Source organism: Cupressus sempervirens, chromosome 10, assembly GCF_028749045.1.
Source record: "Cupressus sempervirens isolate cs-2001-9-10 chromosome 10, ASM2874904v1, whole genome shotgun sequence".
Taxonomy (NCBI): domain Eukaryota; kingdom Viridiplantae; phylum Streptophyta; class Pinopsida; order Cupressales; family Cupressaceae; genus Cupressus; species Cupressus sempervirens.
Window position 1 is genome coordinate 474,362,545 of NC_143127.1, and position 24,608 is coordinate 474,387,152.

Genomic DNA, 24,608 nt, shown 5'->3' on the forward strand with positions numbered 1-24,608 from the left:
TGAGCATGCCAAAATCTACCTTTTAAGACCTCAAAAAGACTGGCAACTGAAATTGCTTAGGCCAAATGGCCTATAAGTTCATTTAATATATTGGATAGCCTATGCGACCATGGGAAATAGGCTAATGACAACATCATATCATGAAAGCTGAAAAAGGGACATTGCAGTCCGCCTCACTTGTCCTTGAGCAATTTTATCTCTGGATGTTACAAGATCCGTTCATTCTTTCAAGTAACAGCCTCGACTGACAAGCTCTTCTACTTAACAAAATATTCTTTGATTGTCCTTTCTTAATGTGTCCTTCCCTTGGTATAAATGGTCACCTCTGTAACTAATATCAATTTCACCTCCTCATTTTGGGGTGGCAACTTCGTTGTTGTTACGACATTATGGCCTAGAGCCTTTTTAAGTCTAGGGACATGAAATACATTATGCACCTTATTGCTGGCTGACAAATCTAGCTCGTAGGACTTCCTTAATGCGCTGAGTGACTTCGAATGGACCATAAAATCATGACTGAAGTTTCTTAGCACCACTCTTCTTCAAAGAAGATTGTCCGCAAGGTTGAAGTCTTAGGTAGATAATATCACCAATCTTAAAGTTGCGTTCAATCTTATGTTGATCAACATATAACTTCTGATTTTATGCACATTAGATGTCCACCTTGAGTGCTTTTAAGATATCTTTACTATCTTGTAACAAATTCTTAGCCTTTGGCACCCTATCACGCCTAAAGAGTAAATCCATGAAGTTTGGGGCTTCGTAGCCATACAATGCCATAAATGGAGTCATCCCAATAGTCATGTGGTAGGTTGTGTTGTAACAACTCACCTAAATGGAGCCCATCTGACCCAAGCCTTCTGTTTGCCTAGTACATAATACCATTGATAACCATCTACCAACATGTTTATTATCTCTATCTGATCATTGATCTACAAGTGATAGCTACTATTGGGATTAAGCTCTGCATCACGCAACCTAAAAAGCTTCTGCTAGAATAAACTTAGGAACTTGCTATCCTTGTTGTTCACTATGTTCATAGACAACCCATGAAGCCCGAACACCTGTATGAAGAATAAATTTGCTACTTGGGTTTTTTGGGTAGGTGGCTGCAATGGCAAAGAAATGAGCTAATTTGGTCTACTTGTCAGCCACTACATAAATGCAGTCCTTACCCTCTATTTTGGGCAATCCTGTAATGAAGTCCATTTTGAATACTTTCCTGCTTTTGATTTGGAATTGGTAAGGGTTGTAGTAATCCAAATAGAAATGTATGCTGGTTCTTGTTCTGCTGGCATGCTTGGCATTCTCTAACATACTTTTGGACTTCATTCTTGAGTCCCTTCCAAGTGAACCTCTCTTGAATCTACCTATAAGTCTTGAAGCAACCCAGGTGACCAGCCAATTGAGCATCATGGAATGTTCTTAGGATCAACTTCTTAATGTGGGAGGAAGGCACCAAATAGATTTTGTCTTATGGAATATGATACCACCATTTATTGCGTAGCTGTCATCTTGAGTTGTGCCCTCAATCAACCTTGTTGCCCCCTGATCCTTTACATACTCTACTTGAATCATCTTTCTCCAATTGGTTGATATCTCTACCAAAGATCATATGTGCGGTCTTCGTCAGAGTGCATCTTCCACCACATTCTTCTTTCCTTCGACATACTCAATGTCAAAGTCATAGATATGTATTTAAGTGATCCATTTTTGTGCTTATTTGATGCAGTCAAGGATAGAGAATCCCCCAAGAAGTGTCTTACCTTGCAACAAAAATATGCAACAATGGAAATGCCCAAATAAACTAACAAGCATTGAGCAAAATTGAATGAACATCATTGAATCAAGTTGCCTGCAAATCCAAGTATTACATCACCATTGTCAATATACAACAGTTGCATGTTCGCAATTGATCTTCCCTCAAAATTATAAAACTACAAAAAAATCAAGGTTGTCCCAGTTGCTTCTTTGAATCTATTCTAACCTCCTAATCATGTACTATTCTTGCACTACCATGGACTACTTAAACTAGAACCACTACCCTACTTATATACAAGATTGCCAACCACAAATTGGCTTATCCGATCACTAATTTCCTAGACAAAGAAAACATATTACAAGTAGATTGGTCAGGACCCAAATCATAAGAACAACCTCAAATGAATACATCGTGTCATGGGAACATACAAGAGGGTCGATCAAACATGTTACAACATAGAACAATGCACTATTATGCATTGCATGCCGCAACTTGCCACGCTGTTACAATAGGAAAGCCAACATAGGACGGGATCAATCTTAAGATAACTTCAGTTGGAAACATTAGAACAAGATGCTCCATGTTGCCTAGACTATGCCATAAGGATCAAATAAGAAAAAGAGCCAACTAGATTGATCACAAGCTAAAATAACATGAAAACTGTCCAAATGAATAATAAACAGATAAAGTGAAAGGAATTGTTTTTGGGTGATTCAATGTTGCTGATAACCCAAGGATGTTTCTAAATCACTATCATTAAGATCTCTCTTGCTCATGAAGTATTATTTGGTGTTACGATCTTTGTTAATTAGGAACTTACCTCCTTCCAAATAAGACCTAAGTTTGGCTAGTGCATGCATAATGGGCAACACCACCCTATCATATATAAAATAACTCCTCTCCATCCTCTCAACTTCCTGCTCTCATATGCTATGTTGTGTTTCTTCTGCGACATAATTGCACCAATTCCATCTCCTAAAGCATCATACTATAGCTCAAATGGTTTGGTGAAATTAGGTAGACCTAACATTAGGCAAGTTGACATCACTTGCTTGAAATCCTAAAAACTTCGTTGTGTTATCTCTGACCACTCAAAGATCCTTTCTTCTTAATATTTGTCAAAAGAGGAACTGCCTTTAAAGAACCTCTCATAAACCTCCTATAGAAGCCACACAAACTAAGGAACCCCTTCAGCTATGAGAGGCTAGTTGGTGTTGGCCATTCAAGGATGACTCTAATCTTTTCTAGATTTACTCTCTCCCCATTGACGCTGATGATATGCCCCAGATATAACAACTCAATCATGCCAAATTCTCACTTTGATTCCTTAGTGAACAAGGACTCTCTCTCCAAGATACTCAAATTCTCTTCCAAGTGCTGCACTCCTCCATCCTGTTGGTGAGGACCGTGGCCCAATCGTACACGGTACCATTCATGATGCTGTTCATGAATGGAATCTGCGACAAAGCTATATCCGAGGCCTAACTTGCCCCCGTCAACCTGCTTTTAATTACATCCATGATAGACCTCCAATGGCCCTCCCGAATAAAATCTCTCTGCAGTCCTCGACTCTTGCCACCCTTCACCACAGACTCCATTTCCTCTGGTGTGAGGTTGCAGCCTACTAATTTCACCCAATACTCTTTACGTTCCTATGACAACTTGCGAGTCTTGGTCTCCACTTTTTGTCCTCCTTGGCCAGGAATGCCAAAAATCCTACTGAAATCTCTCATTTTGAAGGAGATCGTTATACGATGTTGCTTGTAAACAAATGTACTGGTTCTGCTGTTCCTATTGTACAATTCTATCATAGTTCATAAAATTGATTCAAACAACCGAATGGAAAATACGGGAAGTTGTATTGCCCAATGTACTTGCACTCGTACCAGAATTTGTTTAATCACCTTTGTATCTACAGTTTCTTGCCACCATTTTCGACACTCGTTGCCATTTAGTCCTTCAAAGTGCACCGTGAGGTGTGAGAGGTCAGGCTGCACTTTTTGTTTCTTACTACTGGATGCTGTTGGCCCTGCAACTCGGATTCCAGAAGCCAACACTCACATTCTTTTCCATGTTTGCGTTCAACTGGTTTTTCCACTGCTTTCTTTTTCCTGCGGATTCTATAATAATGGTTTCTTGCTTTGTCTTTTTATGTACCTAAAAGAAACGGTTAGATTTCTCTTTCTCCTTTTCTCTTTTGTTTCCCGTAGCAAAGATTCTCTGGTGGTAATGATTCCCATGTGAATTGTCCTTGCTATGCTCTACCCATCTATGGATATTCTTTCTTCCCGCGGATAATATGTATTGAAATATGGTTCCTGTATCTTCTCTTATCGACACCAATAGCTTTCGCGGACTACCCCTCTCCTCCGTAAACTTCCTTGTTCCTGCCACGGCTAACTTACTTGCACGGATTAACCTTGGCAAAGAAAACATTCTCCATGGCATGTATTTAAGAGACTCTAACGGCTGCGATTTCCCTTAAAAACCTTGGCTTATTATCATGTCTGATTTCTTTTATGCAGTACTTGCATATTGTAAGTCTTCGTCACGCAGCCTCTTATAACCCACGGTTGAGAATTTGCTTGTGTCCGCATAATTTTGAACGCCCTTTGCTGTCTACGGGAGTTTAACATGATCTCCATGAGACCATCATCGTGGGACATAAGTGTTTGCGGCCACGTGTCCGTGGAACACTTTGTGTCTGCGGGACAAGTGTTCGTGGGACACCCACGGGTCCGGGGAACTTGTGTTTGTGAGACACTTTTTTTTTTTTTTTTTTGAATTTTTGGATATTTTTAAAAATTAATTAATTTATTATTGTTATTATTTTTAACGTAGTCTGATTTGGCAATTATTGCTCACTTTGCCTCCTTGTCGCTCCTAATAAATTTTTAGCTTCGATCCATTGATGGCCTTAGGAATCTCGCGCCCATGTAAGGTCCACAGTTTTATGGATCCATTGTCGCCGACTTCCCTTACTTTATCTGGTTCTAGCCACTTAACCTTGAATTTGCCTGGTTTTATCTCACTACGGCCATTATACTGAAGTACGAGTTGCCCTGGCTGGAGTCTCGACCTTTTCAAATGTTTATCATGCCACGCTTTTCGATGGGTTTGTGCCATTTCTGTCACCCATTGTGTTGTTAATCTGCGTTCATCCTGTTTGTTCAATTGGTAGAGGCGTTCTCATAAACTCTCCATATCTCCTAGTCTATTATTGATTGCAATTCTCAGGCTCTGAACCATAAATTCGGCCGGTACCACTACTTGACCAAACATCAACTAGAACGACGTTTATCTCGTTGTGACTTTGAATGTGGTATGGTAGGCCCACAGTGCCAAAGGTAACTTCTCCCAGTCGGCTTGTTCAACGCCAGAGGATTTGTATATGATGTCCACCAAAATTTTATTTGTGGCTTCTGTCTGACCATTGGCTCGTGAATAGTACAAACTTGACAATGAAGGAAAATTTTTGAATTTTGTTGTTAATAATCTAATCACGTGGTTGACGAAGTGACCTCCTTTGTCACTCATCAATTGAATAGGTATATCTATCGAGTGATGATTTGTTCGTACAAGAACTTGGTCGTGTTGATTGCAGAATTATTAGTTAGTGCCCATACTTCTACCTCGTGGCTACCACTATGTATCAACATTGTTGAGCCCTACTCGCCTTCAGGGGACGCACGAAGTCTAGTCCCCAATGTTCAAACAACTTCTTAGATTGGGACGGGTTTAATGGCATGAAGTCCCTCTTGAGCGGTTTGCTAGCTCTCTGGCATGTGTTGTAGTTGAACACCCATTCCCGTGTGTCATTGTATAGTGTGGGCCACCATAACCCGGCAAGCAGAACCTTCCGTGTTGTTGTGTCAAGTCCCATGTAGCCACCTGTCGGTTCTTCATGTGCTTCCATTAGGACATTTTGCACTTCTTCCTCCATGACACATCGCCGTAGTATTTGATCAGGACCCATCTTATAGAGAAGACCATTTATTAATTGAAACCTTCGGCTCTTGAGAACTAACTTCCACTGTTCACCTGACGGCATCTCTCTTGGAAATTGAGACGTTGACATGTATTCTCTTATAGATTTGTACCATTCCGGAAGAATGGCGATTCTGAATAGATGTGCATCCGGAAAGTCGTCATTGACCCCTTTCGGTGGTTCCCTAGACTTGATTCGGGAGAGCTGGTCAGCAATGACATGACTCTTCCCAGGTCGCATGATGATGGTGAAGGTAAATTCTTGGAGCAGCAACAACCATCTGCTGATTCTACCTTGGATGATTGGTTTATTCACCAGGTGCATCAATGCTTGGTGATCCATGTAAAAGGTAAATGGTGTGGCCAACAGGTAATGTTTGAACTTTTGTACTGAGTACACCATCCTAAGAGCCTCCCTTTTAGTGGTACTATAATTCCTCTCAGCTTTTGACAGTAGCCGACTTGCAAAATACACTGGATGATCAAGACCATGATCACCGGTCTGCGCCAATGTCACACCGATAGTGAAGTTTTATGCGTCCACGTGGATGTGGAACTCCCTGTCCCAGTTAGGATATGCCAGTATGGGTGCTCCTAGCAATCTGTTCTTCAGTTTTGAAAAGGTAGTCTCCTGTTCGGAAGTCCAGATGTATGATTCTCCTTTTCGTGTCAACTTGTCTAGGGGCAGAGCAATTTTGGCATAGTTCTTTATAAATTGTTTGTAATACCCAACGTGCTCGAGAAAGGACTTGACTCCAGATACCTCCATCGGGGCTTCCATTTCTACTATGACCCTTACTTTATTCGGGTCGGTCTTTAGTCTCGTCTTGCAAATGATATGTCTAAGTAGTTTTCTTTGAGGAACCATGAACTGGCATTTCTTTGGATTTAATGCTAGCCTTGCCCACCGACACCTCTCCATAGTTTCTTGAAGTGCCTTTAAATGGTTGTCTTGTCCATTGAAAATGGACCAATCATCCAAAAATGCACGGAAGTTGTTGACCGACATTTTGTCAAATATATGGAAAATGATCCTTTGGAATGTGGCTGGTGCATTACACAATCCAAAGGGCATTTGGTTGTACGCATACACGCCATCCTCCACCACAAAAGTAGTCTTCAGTTTATCTTCCTTTGCGATGGAAATTTGGTTATAGCTAGAAAATCCATCCATGAAAGAATACATTTCGTGTCTGGCCACTTCTTCCAAAATCGTGTCGGTGAATGGAATCAGAAAGAGATCCTTTATTGTGATTGCATTGAGGCACTGGAAGTCCACACATATCTGGATTTGGATCCTGTCCTTCATCAATATTACAATAGGTGACACCCACTTGCTTGTTTGAACTTTGAATATTATGCCGGCCTCCAGCATGCGCTGTTTTTCCTTATCTACACGGTCTGTGTAGTTTTTATTAATTCTGTACGGGCATTTTCGCACAGGTATGGTTCCGGGTACCAACTGTATGCAGTGGATACACATTTCTGGTGGGACTCCCTTTAAATCTTTGTACATCCATGCGAATACATCTTTGTACTAAAGAAAATTTTTGAATGCCGCAGCCTTTAGTACTGGGTTCCAATCGTCTCCCACGAGTATGTTCCCTAGATTCTCCGCGTCTCCAAGATTAGTAACTTCTACAGACGGTTCTTTGTATCTTATCTCCTTCCCTTCGAAGCCATGGGCGAGACTCTCATTGATCTCTGCATTTCCCTCTCTATATTCCAGGAACTGTGGTGGCAATACCTCCTCATCTTCGGGTTCTTTGACACCAAGCATGGACCTATGGAAGAGTTCATAGTCTTCCATCTGCCAATGAAAAAGCCCATTTAATGAACTTGTCTCATCTTCCGAACACTCCTCCAATTCTAAGACGTCTTCTTCGTTTGGATTCATTCTGCCTTTCATCTCTCTGGTGCTCTTCGTCTGACTTGGACTCCGAAGACGAGGCCATTTCTTCACTTACCAGTTGGGTTCGGAGATCAATTGCAAACTTCCGCCCTCCACTTTCCATTGACAGGATATTCTTCTTCCAGTTATGAGTTACCTTCGCAGCCACCAACCATCCTCTTCCATGAATGGCATCATATCCCTTTTTCTTTAATGGGATTACTACGAAATCCAACACAAATGGTTGTTGGTCAATAGTTACTTGTTGAGCCACTAAGGTCCCTAGGGATTTTATCCCCTGTTGGTCAGCACCGAGTAGGTTGAATGTGGACAGCCACAGGGTAGGCTTTCCCAATTTCCTCCACTTCACCTCGGGAAGAACATTTACCCTGGACCCACCATCCACGATGGTGTCTGTCAGGATGGTCCCGAAGATTCCCATCTTGACCATCGCTGGATGACGACCGTTGCTTACTGTTAGCAACATGGGATTTGTCGCGGACCCTCCTGGGTTGGTTGGCTGTCCTTTCGTCTTGGCCGTTCATGCATGGGTTTTCAGCAATATCGTCCTTAGTTGCGGTACTACTTGTAAGAGGTCTTGAACTCTGACGGGCACCTCCATTTGTAGGATCGGATTGACTAAGTTGTTTTCTCCCTCCGATTGTTGAGGAACAACATCTTTCGTATCCTTCGCAGCCTTAATTGCTTTCTCTACATCCTCTCGTACCTCTCGCAGCCTTTGCTTCTTCGTGCAGGGGTCAGGATAGGTGGCCTGTTTAGCTTGGTGGCGAGTAACGACCAAAACCTTATCTTCGTTGTTGTTAATGAGATTTACTTGTTTCGGGCAATTCGCATCTTCATGGTCCCTTGGACCACACCATCAACATAACTTCTGCGGAGTGTCATTCTTTGGACACTCTCTGGTGAAGTGGGCCCATTGGTTACATGCTCGGCATTAGATTATGGGCCTCCCTTTGGAATCATATTATATTCGATTTCTATTGTCATTCTCGCCTCGTCCTCCTCGGTGGTTGTTCCTGTAGCCGTCGGATGTGGCAGTATTGTTTCCTTGGGTGTCATTATTTGTGCCAGACGTGGATGGTTGTTCTTGTGTGAACAATATCTGTTGGCTCCTAGTCTTCATGTTAAACAGACATTCCTTGGTAGAATGCCCTAGGACTTGATAGATATCACACATCGGCTTTTTGGGACATGCTCCCTTTGAATGACCCTTCTCTTTGCAGTCCGTGCACCAGGTTTCTCCTTCCTTCGTGTGGCGACTCGCTCCCATCATGGATTTGAATTCCTTGTGCATCCGCTCCAAGTCTTTTTGGAGTGTTTGCACTTTCTTGCTAGGCTCATCCTCAATGTTGGCACAACTTCCCTTGTCGGAGGATTCATCGCTTTTGGAAGATAAGAAAGATTTACTTCTCCTCTTCTTCTTCTTCTTTGCTGTTTTACTTTCACTTTCTAGATTTAGGGCACGGTCGTATGCATTGGTGTAGGACGTGGGCAGAACTATTTTCATCTTTCTTCTCAATGCTTCGCGTAGGCCTTCTACAAACCATCGTTTCTTTAGTTTGTCTGCTGGTTGAGTACCTATCCGGCTAAGAAGATCTTTAAGACTTCGATTGTAGGCTCATGCTACAACCTCGTTATCATCCTAGAGTAGTCGAAATTTTGCTTGGAATTCTTTCTTGAGATCATCCCATGTGGAGATCTTTGCCTTGTCCATGTCGGAGAACCAATCCACCACTAACCCTCGTAAGCTGGTGGGAAATTGGTTCAGCCATTCATCCGCATCTGTGACTGTGTTGGCAGTTCATATCGTTTCACATTTATGGCAATGTTGTACGGGATCTTCCTTCCCTTCGCCAGTGAACTCCGAGAGTTTTTGCTTTGGAGACATAGTAGGTTTTGCTTTGGAGACATAGTACTTGCCCATTGATCACCACTAGATCGTGTCGTTGAACTATTAGAAGTTGATCCTAGCTTGTTACTTTGACCACCGTGCAGTGTTGCTCTGGCACATCCTTTCGCCCCGGTGTCCTCTGTCGGCCTCGCCTCTTCTCCTCCTTCACAGGTTCACTCTCGTAGTGGTGTGTGTGATAAATATATAAATTGCTTCTTTGTCTCCTCAAGCACTACCAATCGATGCTGTGTTTCCTCGAGCAACTCCTCGTTGCTCCGTTCGCACCGTTCCGGCGAACTGAGGCACCCTTCGCTGGTTCCTGTGAAGTCCGCTACAACCACCACACTAGGTGATTCCTTCGGCTGCCCCTCAGTACGTTCCGCAGTGAGTTGTCTTATCCTCTGTCAGGTTCGGCTTCCTCACGTACAATTTGTAATTCGTTGATTTCTTCCCTCAAGTTCCTATTATTATTCAAAAGATTGGGCATTTGGCATATAGTACCATTATAAAAGAAAATCAAAACAGAACACTCTTTTATTTATTTATTTTGTATACATCATGTGTCGACTTATGCGACAATTACAGATATATGAGTGCCTTTGACACTATGGTGCAATGACTCATGGTTTAGTTTTTTGCCGCTATGCAGCTCTCTCCTCGTAGAACTTCTTCAGAGTCTCCTGACGGCATTCCTCGCGTTCTACTTCCTCCCAACGTCTCTTTTATGCCACGTAGGCTTGTGTGATCAGACGGGGAAGTTGATCTAAAAACTTGTTTGTGGTGGGGCTTGCGTGCATATCATCCCACACACTCTCTGTTGTAACATCGTTCTTGGTGGCTTCCCTCTGTACGGAAGTTTCCAGGCCTATGCGATACAGAATGTGAATGTTCTGCACTGCTTCGTGCTCTCCTTCAAAAATTTCTATTTCGCCGTCATCATTTGTATTCCGGTTGTCTTGTACTGTTTTTCCCATTTATCTTCGTTCCTCCATACTATCTTGAATTCGAACTAGCAATGACACCAAATGTTCAACCCGTGGCGAACAGGAAATAAAACATATATTCAATGCAAAATACTATTCATCATCAAATGCTTATCTGTACATAACAATGATATTCCGAACAACGATAATGATGCCGAAATACATAAGTGTCCAAATTTATAATGTACGAAATGGTGCAATGAAACGACACAACCGTCTCTGCATCGGTAACTGTCTAACTACCCTTTTGTCGGAGAACACTTATAAATTCCTGATCTCTCTTTCGATGGCTTGACTTTGATCTTTTCAGTGATGGTGAAATTTTCATGTAGCTGGATCCTTCAAGCGAACTTGGATTTCCAGAGGAAATTCAAGTTTATGATGGTTTCTATTTCTTCCACTTATATTGCTCTTCACCTTCTTGAACTCCATCTTGATCTTTCTTTGAACTTGCACTTTGATGATTTGATTTTGAAACTCCTCATTTGTAAGTCCTTGGGCTTGACACTGCCATAACCTTTTTCTTTTCGAGCTTCTTCCTTTCCAAAGTTTACATTGCAAAACCAAGAGAGGAAAATGTTTTAAGCTCATAAAATGAAGGAAATCTGAAAGATTTCAAGAATTAAAATCTTCATCAAAACAAAGAGGCAAAATGCAATGATCATGGATTTTGTGTAATTTAAGACGAAAGTTCTCTTCCTTGTTGCAAATCCTTAGTTATGATTTTGACAAAATGGCTTTACTCCTTTGACTTAAAGTGAAACTTTTCTTCTGAGTTTTGGGGATTTAGAGTAGTTAGAAGCCCATTACATGCGTAGATTTTATTTCGTCACCTCACTTTACCCCTGATTTTGAATGATTCTCTGCCTTAAATGTTCAAAGTTGATGTCTTTTCATGTTTCAGATTGTTGACAAAGGATGTAATTGCTGTCACCACAAGATAATGTATCCCCTCTTCTAGATAGTTCATTGTCTTGGAGGAGATAGTTTGCTGCCTTAGAAGAGATAGAGCTGCTTCTTATTTGATGTTGGAACGATCTTTCATCCCCCCCTTAAATAGAGAATTTGGTGTTATGAAGGTGTGTGTCCTTATTGAGGCCAACTTGTTTAGGAGGGAGCAAAGGGATGTTTCTAGTTACTGATTGTCACTCAAATCACAACCTTATTTTCTTTTCGATTAAGTATGAGCTTTAGGTGGAAATCAGACATTTTAGAGGATAAATAATTCTTGAAGAATGGCAGAATCCTCCACCTTTCAAGGAATTTCTTTTGGCATTCAGTCAAATTTGATTCTTATCCAGTTCCTTATTTTCTCCTACGGTCTAATTTTTCATCTCCTTGCCAACACTTTCCTATTCCATTCACCTTTTCTCTCCCTTTGTGCCACTTGGAGGCCAGATGCAAGTTTCGAGCTCCATCAATCTAAGGGCAGAATTTGGTGGTGTCTTAAGGATTTTCTCTTTTCATTTTTCAATTCATTCTTTTTCCTCGTTGAACATGGCCCACAACAATTTGATTCTCAAGTTCGCCAATCAATACCCTCAATTCCATGTTTTTTGATCTTCATTTTGTGTAAGTTTCCATCTTGATGTAGACAAGGCAGAATTTGGGGCTCTTTGGGGTTTTCAATCCTTTTCTTTCATCTTCATTCCTTATAATGCAAATTGGGGTTTTGCTTATGTTTCCATTGTCATGGATGTAAGGCAGAATTTGTGGTGGTTTGAGGATTATGAATCCTTGGAGGATGTCAGAATTAGCCATCCTTCAAGGAACTTTGCCTGCACTTTCATTCAAACTCATCAACTTGCTTTCAATTTCTTTCCCCTTCATTTTATGCTTTGTATCTGACTATCCAAGTTAAAGGGGAAGGGGTGTCGGGAGGAGTGGGAGAGTGGTGTGGGCTTTAATTGCCATCCATGCAGCGCAGAATTCAAGGGTGAGAGAGGATATAGAATCCATGGAGGGTGGTTGAATCCGCCATCCCTCGAGAATTTTTCCCCATTTAAATAAATGTTAATATGATGCTCCTCTTATTACATGTCAGTCTTCACTTCTTTCTTCACCTTTCATGTTTAGTTTGCAAGTTTCCTGTATTCCAATTAACTATGGATCCAAGGCAGAATTGGGAGGCAAGCAAGGATTATGAATGCTTGGAGGGTGGCAGCTGCCGAGGAATTCTCTAGTTTGAAACTTCATCTTTTTACGCCTCTTTTAGCCTTTAGACTTACATTCCCTCACCCTTCGTTGATCTTATTTTGACTAGTGTAGAGTTTCTTAAAATTTGATCATGTTCAAAGGGGACAAAAATCTCCCCCTTGTCAGATTGGTAGTTCTAGGAGGTAGGAGGATTCTGCACCTCGTGAGGACCCTTGCATTGTCACCAACTTCCATCAAAATATTACCTCATTTAGCATTTTCCTTCACTTTTTCAGCAATTTGTGCTTGAAACTCAATCTTACACAGGGCTGAATTTTAGGGGGTGCTGGGATTATGAATCCTAGGACATGGTCAGATTCCAACCTAGTGCCAAGATTTTTCATTTGCAAGTTAACTTCCAAATTCTTCAAGACAGTTTTATCAGCTTGGAGGGAGAGAGGGTTTATATAAAAATAACATTGAAGTTACATTTATTTTTATATAAAAAATGTCAAGATGTTTGAGATAGGTTTTAGCTTCATAGGAGTTATAATAAAGATTCTAGATTTTGTAAGTTTCTATAAAATTCCAGATGTTGCCAAATTTCAAATTCAGCATACCTCCAACAGTGTTACCTCCCACAACCTTTCCTGAATTTTGAAGATGAAATTGAAATGGGAACAAGGATTTTCAGAAGGTTTTAACTCATTTCATCACAACTCTCTTGGTTTCAACTCCACATCCTTGACTAACTTAGCCTAACTCTTGCTCACATCTTTGACAAACTTGACTATCCAGCAGGTGAAAGTTGTCCAAACTCACCCCTTTAACTTGGAGACTTGGAAATTGTTACCAAGACCACCTAAGACCACCTAAAAGCATCTAGGACCACTACTGCTGCTAAAGAAAAAGAGGGGGTCCCCTTTTGCAATGGGGCAATGGTGTAGAAACCTAACACCAAGACTCCACGTGGAATGCTATCAAACACCTTAGTGTGCCTAGATATAACCTTGTGAACATTCGGGTGATAACTCTTAATCTGCTGCTATGAAACTGCAGTATAAGAAGGCGTGCTGCTTCCCACTTGACCTCTTTGTGTCTGAATTCAAGGGTAAGAGAGGATTTAGAATTCGTAGATGGTGGCGGAATCTGCCATCCCAGAAGGATTTTTTTTTTTTCATTTAAATTCTTGTTAATATGATGCCCCTCTTATTACATGTCATTCCTCACTTCTTCCATCACCTTTCATGTTTAGTTTCCAAGTTTAGTGTATTCCAATGAACTATGTAAAGTCTCTGCAAATTGTGATAATTAGAGTGCTGATGAAGTACTTATAATTTGCTGAGACTAACCTTCAGATAATATGGACTGAATATAATTGATCCTGAAAGTAAGTTGTGAATTTGATATTAATTCTGCAAGTAGATCACCTAGGGCTGAATGCTAGAAGGAGCAGACTTGTGTAATAATTGTGTGCCTTCTATCTACAAACACACCCCTATGTTATACATAACCCAAGGGTCAAGACCTTTCAACAAGCACACCCCTTCCTAGGTCGGCCTTTTCCAAATTATGTCCCTTCCTCAAAATCGGCACCCATTCTGTTTTGACTAATGGGTAGTGGTTAACTAACCACATTAGTCAATAATAGGTCTAATAAGACCCATAGAAAATTGCCGATTATTCCTAAAGGAAGTATAATGATTCTAGGTCCATATTATAAGGTTATTCATGCGTCTGGTTCACACCAATCCGATAACTCAGAATATTTATACTGTCAGGTTATCAGCAATTAACACTCCTTAACATGATAATATAAATGAGAGATAACATATCTATCTGAATCTTCTAAGCATGTGGTATCATTGTACACATGATACTTTGTCATATTACTATACCTGTAATATGACTTATCACTTACACTTGTGATAACAGTATTACATGGAATGCAACATAGAGGATAAAATCCAGAGAGTGATTAAATTCTTCCTTTATCCAAGATGTGAATCATAGGCACTGATAGACCCATATCATAATATGATCCTGAGTTAAGGTCTGCCAGTACACAGGATAAAATTTAGAGAATGATTATATTCTTCCTTTATCCAAGTTGTGACTCATACGCATAGAAATATTTACATCACAATGCAATCTTGAACTCATCCAGATCTATCAGTAGTTCTCTACTGTTTAGTACATTATCTCAGAGATCGTCATCTCTCATAATGTCTTTTATACAAGTGTTCATTATCTCAGAGATCATCACCTCTTAGATAGTGAATACAAATGGTGAAGCCCATAACAGTCAATAGCTTGACAATAATAATAATTTTAACACAAAATTATTTCATTAATAATTTAAAGAATACAAATGTATTATAATTCAACCATACCAAGTCCTTTTTTGAAGTGATCTATCTTCATTCGAGAAAGAGGTTTGGTAAGAATATTTGTTGTCTGATTTGCAATGCAAATGTATTGTAACTTTACAGTTTTCCTGTCTACCATATCTCTTACATAATGGTAAGGAATTTCTATATGCTTGGATTTGTCATGAAAAACTGAATTCACAGAAAGCTTGATGGAACTCTGATTATCACAGTGAATGATAGTGAGATTCATGGGTTGATCAAATAATCCCACAAGTAACTTTCTAAGTCAAACTGCTTCCTGCGAAGCCATTGCAATTGCAATTTATTCAGCTTCCGTGGAACTCTATGCTATTGATGACTGCTTTCTGCATATCCATGATATCATTGTAATGGATACCCTAGAAATAGCTTTGATACCACTGTAATGGGCACCCCTGAATGTCCCAAAAACTAAACCAAATTGCTGAAAGGAATTATGTCAAACAGTTTGCATTCAACCTCTTATTTCTCCGTTTAATGTTTTAAACCCCTTATAACTCCGGAAATCAAACGTTTATTTGTTTGTTGTGTTTTGTGCATGGAATTGGTATCATACAACATAAACAAGAAAGAAACTACAATAATATGCAAAGTGGAAATGAACTGCTGCCAATAAAATGTTATTTTTAGAATTCATAAAACCAAATACATGGCAGATTTATCAACTCACTAATTACTTCAGCATTATTGACATAATACTCCAGCCCATGCTTTCGAACTTGCTGCTACAGTGCCGCGTGAATAGTGTCGCGTGAATAGTGTTGCGTGAATAGTGCTGCATGAACAGTGCTGCTACAGTACTTTGTCCTTCAATCAGTCCACTACCTTCGTAATATCATTCTCCCAAAGCGGCATAAGCGTCGGACAAGTAGTGAAGAAGATATGAGCAAAATACCAAATCTGCCTGTAGCTGGCAATGCAACTAAACTACCTGATAATGAAGCTGATAACAAAGAATTTCAAAGGCCAAACCCCAAGGGAATGGCGTCTAGAATGTTACAAGAGAGGATAAACGTCCTCAAATGCCAAGAACGGAGCTACAACTCACACACCAATTTCTTCTCATATTCAACCTGTCTAATGAAGCCACAAATGCTTCCTTTTATTCTATTTCTAAGGGTCCGCTCAACTCATATGGGCAATGTGGGATAAAAGATGTGTAATATATAAAACATATATTAAAATACCCCTTATGTCTCCCTTGGGTACACATCCCCATAAAATAAATATTAAAGTAACACTTTAATATTTTACAATTAAATTAGACGTTATTTTAATAAAACTTCAGGCATTAAAATGTATTAGCAATCGGACTCCGAATAATGCGAGTGATAGCTCATCGGAAAGCTCTCACCGAGGAGTATCAAATCCAATCACCAAAATTGACCTGCACTGTGTCCTGTCGACTTACTAAAAATAGTAAGTATGTCTGAAACTGAGTAAATCAACTTCGTTTTGGCCCAAACTGGAAATGACTAGGCCAAAACACTCCAGGATCCCATTAAACCCTTCGTTAGCCCTCGGGACCATGTAGAACAAGGCTAACGCACACACACTTGGTCAACTGCTAAAATGGGGACATTACAATCATTGCTGAGCCTAAACTGAAACAACATCTTGAAGTGCTTTTCCTATCAATAACACTTCCAACTCAATCCGAGTCTCTGAATCCATGTAAGTTCAAGTCAACTTTCTTATACATAAGTCCAAGGTTAAGAGTGCCTTGTAAGTATCTCATAATGTGTTTGACTGCAAATAGGTGAATCTCCTTTGGCTCACACATAAACTAACTTAAGACATTAACAACATAGCAAATATCAGGTTTTGTATTTACCAAGTACATAAGAGACCCAATCATCTATTTGTAAAGAGTAGAATCTATGGAGGGTGATTCTACTGCTGCTTCCTTAAGTTTGTGTAGATTAGTCTCCATTGGAGAAGATATAGGTCTGTAGTTCCACATTTCAAGTCTCTTCAAGATATCTAATGTATACTTTCCTTGATCCAGTATGATACTATCAGAGTTTTGCCATACTTCTAGTCCTAGGAAGTAATGAAGGAGTCCTAAATCTTTCATATCAAATTCTCTGATTAGATCTTTCTTGCATTGATCTATAATATGATCATCACCTATTATTAGCAAATCATCAATATATTGTATCAAAATTATCATATCATCTTTATCCCTTTTATAAAAGAGATTTGGATCAGCTTTATTCTTAGAGAATCCTAAACTAGTGAGATATGTATTGATTCTTTCATACCATGCTCGTAGAGCTTGTTTAAGCCCATAGAGAGTTTTCTTGAGTCTGCAAACAAAGACTTTAGGATTACGAGTTTCAAATCCTTTAGGTTGTTCCAAATATACCTCTTCTGTAATCTTCCCATTCAGAAATGTTGTTTTCACATCCATCTAATGTACTTTCCATCCCTTCGATGCTGCAATAGCTAGGACTGTTTTTACGGATGTGTATCTGGCAACTGGAGCAAAAGTTTCTTCATAATCAATTCCCTCCTTGTGAGAGAATCCTCTGGCTATGAATCTGGCCTTATATTTTTGAATGCTTGATCTTAAATATCCACTTAGAAGAGACAACAGATTTTCCCTTAGGCCTTGGAACAATTTTCCAAACATCATTCTTAATAATGGATTGGTATTCTTCTGTCATGGCATCCTTCCGAGCTGTATGTTTGATAGCATCTGAAACATTTGTTGGTTCTGAGTTAGGTAAGTCACTCATGTTTGCTGCATAGCTAGAAAATATTTTGGTTCTTTTGCTCTCTCTGAAGGTTCCAGATGGTACAACGAAGTCTTGTGCTTCCTCTATAGTCTTAATAGCCAAAAGTGGTCTTTTCTTAGGATTTTGAGTTTCCTCAAGATTAAGGTTTTGAATTTGACTTTCGATTTCTTCAGTGTTCTCCCTTTGAAACTCAGGACCATGATTTTCTTTAGAACTAAGTATATGAGGGGTCTTCAGGACTCAGAGCTCTATTGGATGCAAGCTCTTCTTCAAAGATAACATCTCTACTAAGTTCAATTTTCTTTTGACCAGGTATGTAAATTCTATATGCTTTAGAGGTTTCACTATACCCGACAAAAATGCGCTTCCTTCTGGAGGGTTATAACTTAATTCTCTTTTCTTTTAGAACATGTATGTATATAGGGCACCCAAATATCCGAAGATGACTTATATTTGGTTTAACTTTAGAAAAGACTTCTTCAGGAGTTTTATCTCTAAGCTGCGAGTGAGGACTTTTGTTTTGAATATAGACAGCAATACATGAGGCTTTTGCCCAAAGATAAAATTCTAAGTTTTGATCAAGTATCATAGCTCTTGCTGCTTGTATAGTTGTCCTATTCTTCCTTTCTGCTACCCCTTTTTGCTGTGGATTATAAGGAACATTAAACTCCCTCTTAATTCCCGCTTCTTTACAAAAATCTTTAAACAAATCTGAAGTATATTCCCCTCCATTATCAAACCTAAGAGTTTTAATTTTATGCCCTGATAGGTTTTCAGTTTAGGTTTTGAATTCTTTAAATCTCTTAAGGATTGCTTCTGATTCTTTATATTTTAAGAAGTAAATCATGTTTTCCTGAAGAAATCATCTATAAAAAGTATATAGTACAAAAATCCTCCAAGAGAAGGAATAGACACAGGTTCACACAAATCTGAGTGGACTAATTTCTAAAACATTGTTAGATTTTTTAGTGCTAATTTGAAATGGACTTTTGGTGTTTTTACCTAGTGCACATCCTTTGCATATGCTAGAATGATCTTTATTTAATTTAGGTAAACCAGTAACCATCTTCTCCATAGTTGATAAGGCTTTGAAGTTTAGATGCCCTAAGCTTCTATACCACACTTTGTTTATATCAGCAGCTTCATGGATTAAGGCTTGAATAGGTTCTATATTCAATTCATACAAGTATCCCTTTCTTTGACCAATCAACTTTGATTTCTTAAATGAAGAGTTCTTAAACCAGGTCATTACTTTACCCTCCATGAATGCAACCTTATGTTCATCATCTTCAAGTGCTGTAACAGAGATTAGATTCCTCTTAATTCTTGGTACATAGAGAACTCTTTTGAGATGAAGAGAAGTACTCGACTTCAGTTTCAATGTGCACTTCCCAATTCCTTTGACAGGATGATTGGAATTATCACCTATGGTAACTTTGTCATTAACTTCTTCTGATATTAAGTCTAGTACTTCTTTGTATCCTGTAATGTGTCGAGATGATCCACTATCAATTACCCATGCTTTGCTTGATGCTTAACATGATAGCACTGAATACAATACATGTTTCTCAGGATCATAATTTTCCTCTTTCTTAGTAACATTTGTACAATTTACTTGCTGCTTTGTATTCTTTGGGCAATTTGCTTTATAGTGTCCAAATTTCTCACTTTTAAAGCATTTTACTTTGGATAAATCTCTCTTAGGTTTGTCATTTCTTTGATGAGCCTTCTTCTTCTTGAAATTGTTCTTATTACCTTTGTAGGAATTTGTGTTGAGAATATGAAGTTCTTCATCTTCAGTTTTCAATTTCCTTCCTTTCTTGAGTTGCCTAGATTCTTCTTGAAGGCAATCTCCTTTAAGTCTATTGAAGTCTAGGAGTTTGTCTTTAGCACTTACTCCTTTTGAGAATATTTCCCATGAATCTGGTAATCCAGCTATTGCCATTAATGTTAGTGCTTCATCATCAATTATGTAAGCAATGCTTGTAATTTCATCTCTTAGACTAGCCACCCTTAGGAAGTATGAATTCATAGATTCTCCCTTCCTTATTTTTATATGATTTAGTTGCCTTTTTAGTGAAAGGGTTCTAGTTGCATTATTAACCTCATATGCATTTATTAATGCACGAATCATATTGAATGCTGTCTGATGCTTCACTACCATAGGTACTATTTCATTTTTAACTCCATCTAATATGATTTTCATGGCTTTCCCGTTTCCTTTGATCCATTTAGTTTTATAAGGATCAGCATCAGGTTGCTTGGATTCCTTATCAACAAACCGTGTTACATCATTTTCTTCAAGAGCCATCATAATTCTGAATTTCCATGCAATGAAGTGGTCTTTTCTATTAGACCTGTCTTTGGGTTTGATTGCATTGGCCATTGTAGGTAGGAGGATGTTGCTAGATATGTTTTAAATCTGATTATCAATTTGTAGAACCAAGGTTTGACTACCAGAGCTCTGATACCATGTAAAGTTTCTGCAAATTCTGATAATTAGAGTGCTGACGAAGTACTTATAATTTGCTGACACTAACTTTTAGATATTATGGACTGAATATAATCGATCCTGAAAGCAAGTTCTGAATTTTTTATTAATTCTGCAAGTAGATCACCTAGGGCTGAATGCTAGAAGGAGCAGACTTGTGTAATAATTGTGTGCCTTCTATCTACAAACACACCCCTACCTTAAACATAACCCAAGGGTCTTGACCTTTCAACATAACCCATAGAAAATTGTCGATTATTCCTAGAGGAAGTATAACGATTTTAGGGCCATATTATAAGGTTATTCATGCATCTGGTTCAGACTGATCTGATAAATCAGAATATTTATATTGTCAGGTTATCAGGAATTGACAGATCCAAGGTAAAATTGGGAGGTGAGCAAGGATTATGAATGCTTGGAGGGCGGTGCCCCCAAGGGAATTCTGTAGTTTCAAACTTCATCTTTTCACACCTCTGTTATCCTTTAAACTTACATTGCTTCACCCTTGTTTGATCTTATTCTGACTGGTGTTGAGTTTTCTTTAAATTTGATCATGTTCAAGGGGGTGGAAAACACAATAGACAGGAAAAACAATCAGAAGGTGTATACATGCTAATTGTGAAAAAAGAAATGTATGGTACCAATTATGCATGCAAGCCTCCAATACGCAGATATAAAGTTGACAGGTATGCAATGTGGCACAGACCAACCTTTACCAAACATCTTGCATGTATAATGTCACATGTGTAAACTCCAATTCTTCTAGTGATCTGGATCCAACTTAGTGCAGTAGTTGATTAATGATATCCTCATGACTGCCACGGCTTTGTGCTTTAAGGTTCACTTAATCTTCAGCTTAGGCTTCATCAATTGCACCATGTCTTCGCTATCTCTCTATGACCTCTGACATGACAAAGTACGAGTCATCAAAGTGTGAAAATGAAAAGGTTCATCAACCCAATGTGGTTAGGATTCAGTGTGTGACAAAGTAGGGCTTTCCTGTATATGCTCTTTAAAATTCCCCCAATGATTACACTTCCCTCTTTAATGATTTTAAAGTTTTCGCAAATCTACAGATTTTTTTAAAGCATATTATCCTTCTCATATTAAATAGGTATGTAATTAATTTAATTCATTAAATAATAAAAATAGTATCAGAAATTGTCATGATATCTAGTATATTCAGCTTTTAAACACCATAGCATTCATGAGGAAGGTCCAGCCTCAACGGGGTCTTCCCAACCGGTCTGCTACTGATAATAAATATGGAATCGAAAAGTAGAGCATCCTCTGCCCAATGGGACCTCTTTCCATAGACAATTCAGCTGACATGCTGACTTAGAGAGGACCAAAGAGACAACATGAAAGGCACTTGAACGTGCTTTCTCAAAAAGTTTACAAAGAATTACTGTAGTTTCTGTGCTATATTTGTTTTTAAAATCCAACAGCTTAGGACTGTCCAACATTTGATACGATAGCTCTAAAAACACTCTATGCAGTATTTGTTACATATATGATGCATATTTCTCTCTCTGCATATGTCTATTAATCATGGCTAGACAATGGCGAGTTGCCAACTGGTTAACAACTTTTTGAGCCCTGAGATTTTTTGCAGGATTTATTCAACGAGTCTCCCACCTGGGTTTTCACAAGTTTTTTTTGCGAAGTACTCAGTTTGGCAAGTCTGACTTTGCTACTCATAGATTCTGCCATACATGGAATAAATTCGTAGCTTCTCTTTAATCTATCTTCTTTTAGCGTGCTGCTTTTGTAGGAATGTTACATTGCAGCCACTCTTTCTACTAACCCCCAAAAGTCATATGCATGGAATAAGTTATACTAAATAATTCCAGATGTCAATATAAGAGTTTTGCTTGGACACAGCTATTGTATTGGATATGGATAGGGTATCTAATACCTACTAGATTAAGTGTCAATTATGTATATAACTGTAAGTCTCAGCCACTAATATAGATATGGCTAGATACAGCAATGATAAAATTACACATAATCTCAATTATTCATGCAGTTTAGATTCTGAAAGTGTAGAACATAATGCTAACAATTTTTATGAACATGTTTTGTTCTTTATATTTTAAGTTTATAATATTTATTTCCCTATATTATATTCGTGGCTTCTAGTGATATAAATGTCTCTATGCACGTCCAAGTGCAGCTGCGTTTGTTTGATTTATTTCTATGATCTGTTTCTCATGCACTTTTATTTTTGGATATGGCTCTGGATGGTGGGGTACCATATCCAGACATTGGTTGTATCCCAAATATGGGAAAGGTATTTTTTCTGTATCCAGGAGTAGTACTCAACACAGATATACATATCTGGTAGGGAAGGGGAAGTATCTGACAACTTTGATCAATACTGTTTTCATTTTAATTTTTCTCAAAAAAAAATGTTCAGCATATTTCGTATATTCTTTTGAACACGGCAGTTTCTGTATTAGCTTTTACTATAGACTCTTTGAAGCTCTGAAATTATAAACATCTTGCTACTGTTCTAGAAAATTTTGTATGTTGCTTTGGAAATGCCTCATGAAGTCGTACTGATTTATCACCTTTTGTTTTGCAGATTTGGCGAATGAGTGATTTGATTTACAGACCTGAAGATGAAGTTTTGGCAGAACTTGAAAAATTCCGCTCCCACATTATTTCTTGTGACAAGAAGTAGAAACAAAACACACACTCTCTTGTTCTTTGTTGTACAACTTAATGCCTGGAATGGACGCCATATAGAAAAAGAAAGCTAACTGAATTTCATTGGGAACATTTCTCTTACTGAATTCATCTTTCTTCAGTAACTATTCTTAATATGGACGGTTACCTAGTCTCATGGATGATGCATTTAACTCTGTAGACATGGCTGATAACGATAATCCAAAGATAATTAAATGATAGTTGTGCTTTTTATGGGTTGTTTACTGTTATCTACCAAATAGTGCATCAATTTAAAGCTTGTAACGTTGCTATATAGCATATAACTTGAGAATATAAGCAAATTTGAAAATCTTGGCCTTTTATTTATGACTATTTTCTTGATTTTCGGTGTGGCATTGTTATTCTTAAATATTTGCCCTGCTCTCCTGCCTCCCTGGTCCTCTCCATTACTCCCCACCTCACTTATCTCTATTTTGATACATGCCCTCACAGAAAATACTGTGGAAGGACAGCTGCAATATATAATTTAGGTATGATGTACCCAGTAGTTTGAAAGTGATAATCATATTTCTGCAATTTCACTTTGACGTGTTTGTCTGGAGTTGAATTGAGGACTACGATGAAGATGTTTCAAATTCCAATGCATTTGAGATCTTCCTATTCAGCAAGATATAAATGGTTGGTTTTTGTCTATTTATGTTTTTCTCTTATTCATCTTTCTTACACAAGCAAAAACACCAAAATGCACACTATGGAGCCTAATGGACAAATGAGGTCACCATGTTTGTTGCAGTTTAATTTGTAGTTTTAACATCATTGGGCTGATAAAGTGGCCTGAAAACTGGGCAGGTATGAGCATGCCCTACTTATGATCTCAGCCCCATCTATGACACTGAATATTCAAGTATTATTCTTAATGCGCTTCGGCTGTCATGAGACCACCATGTTAGCCGAACCTGTTGAATTTGTAGCTAGCTTAAAACATCACAGGCCCAACCAAAGTAACCTAATAACTGGGCAGTATGAATACATCACTTTTCCATTATCACAAGAGTTCCTTTAGAGGCCAAAACCCCTTTATTTATCTTCTTGTACATCTCCTTTCCATTACCACTATCTATATTTTTAGCATTATCACTGGGTTCTGTAGATTACTATACACTCAGTTCTGTTTATTATTTTATACTCATTCCTGCTAGCCATTATATTGCTTTGTTACCATTGGCATAACCGTTTTACACTTTCACAGAACCTAGTTTATAAATATGGAGGCCTCATGAACAAATGAGTTCACCATGTTAACTTCACATTGTTGTATCTCTATGGCATTGGAGATTGAAATATTATTGTTAATGGGCTTTGGTTGTAATGAGGCCACCATGTTAGCTGCACATTGTTGAATTTGTAGTTAGTTTAAAACATCACGAGCCCAATTATAGTCCTCTGAAAATTGGGCACTATGAGCATAGCCTAGTTATGACCCCAGCCATCTCTATGACACTGAAACATCATTCTTAAAGGGGCTTTGGTTGCAGTATTCATCCTAAATGTTTTTAAGCTAATCTCTTAATTGATGGAATGATATGCAGATGGGTCCTTTTCTATTAAATACGATTGTGTT

The 24,608-nt window shown here is 38.7% G+C and overlaps 1 protein-coding gene across 1 annotated transcript in view; it reads left to right on the forward strand.

Annotated features, from left to right (window-relative positions):
* The window catches only part of FVE (Transducin family protein / WD-40 repeat family protein), a 159,487-nt gene extending 136,250 nt beyond the window's left edge, over positions 1 to 23,237 (forward strand). The window contains exon 15 of the mRNA XM_089807014.1: positions 22,902 to 23,237. Within this exon, the coding sequence (XP_089663140.1) occupies positions 22,902 to 23,000 (99 nt within the window). The 3' untranslated portion in view covers positions 23,001 to 23,237. The remainder of the gene's footprint in view (positions 1 to 22,901) is intronic.
* Positions 23,238 to 24,608: the final 1,371 nt, after the last annotated feature.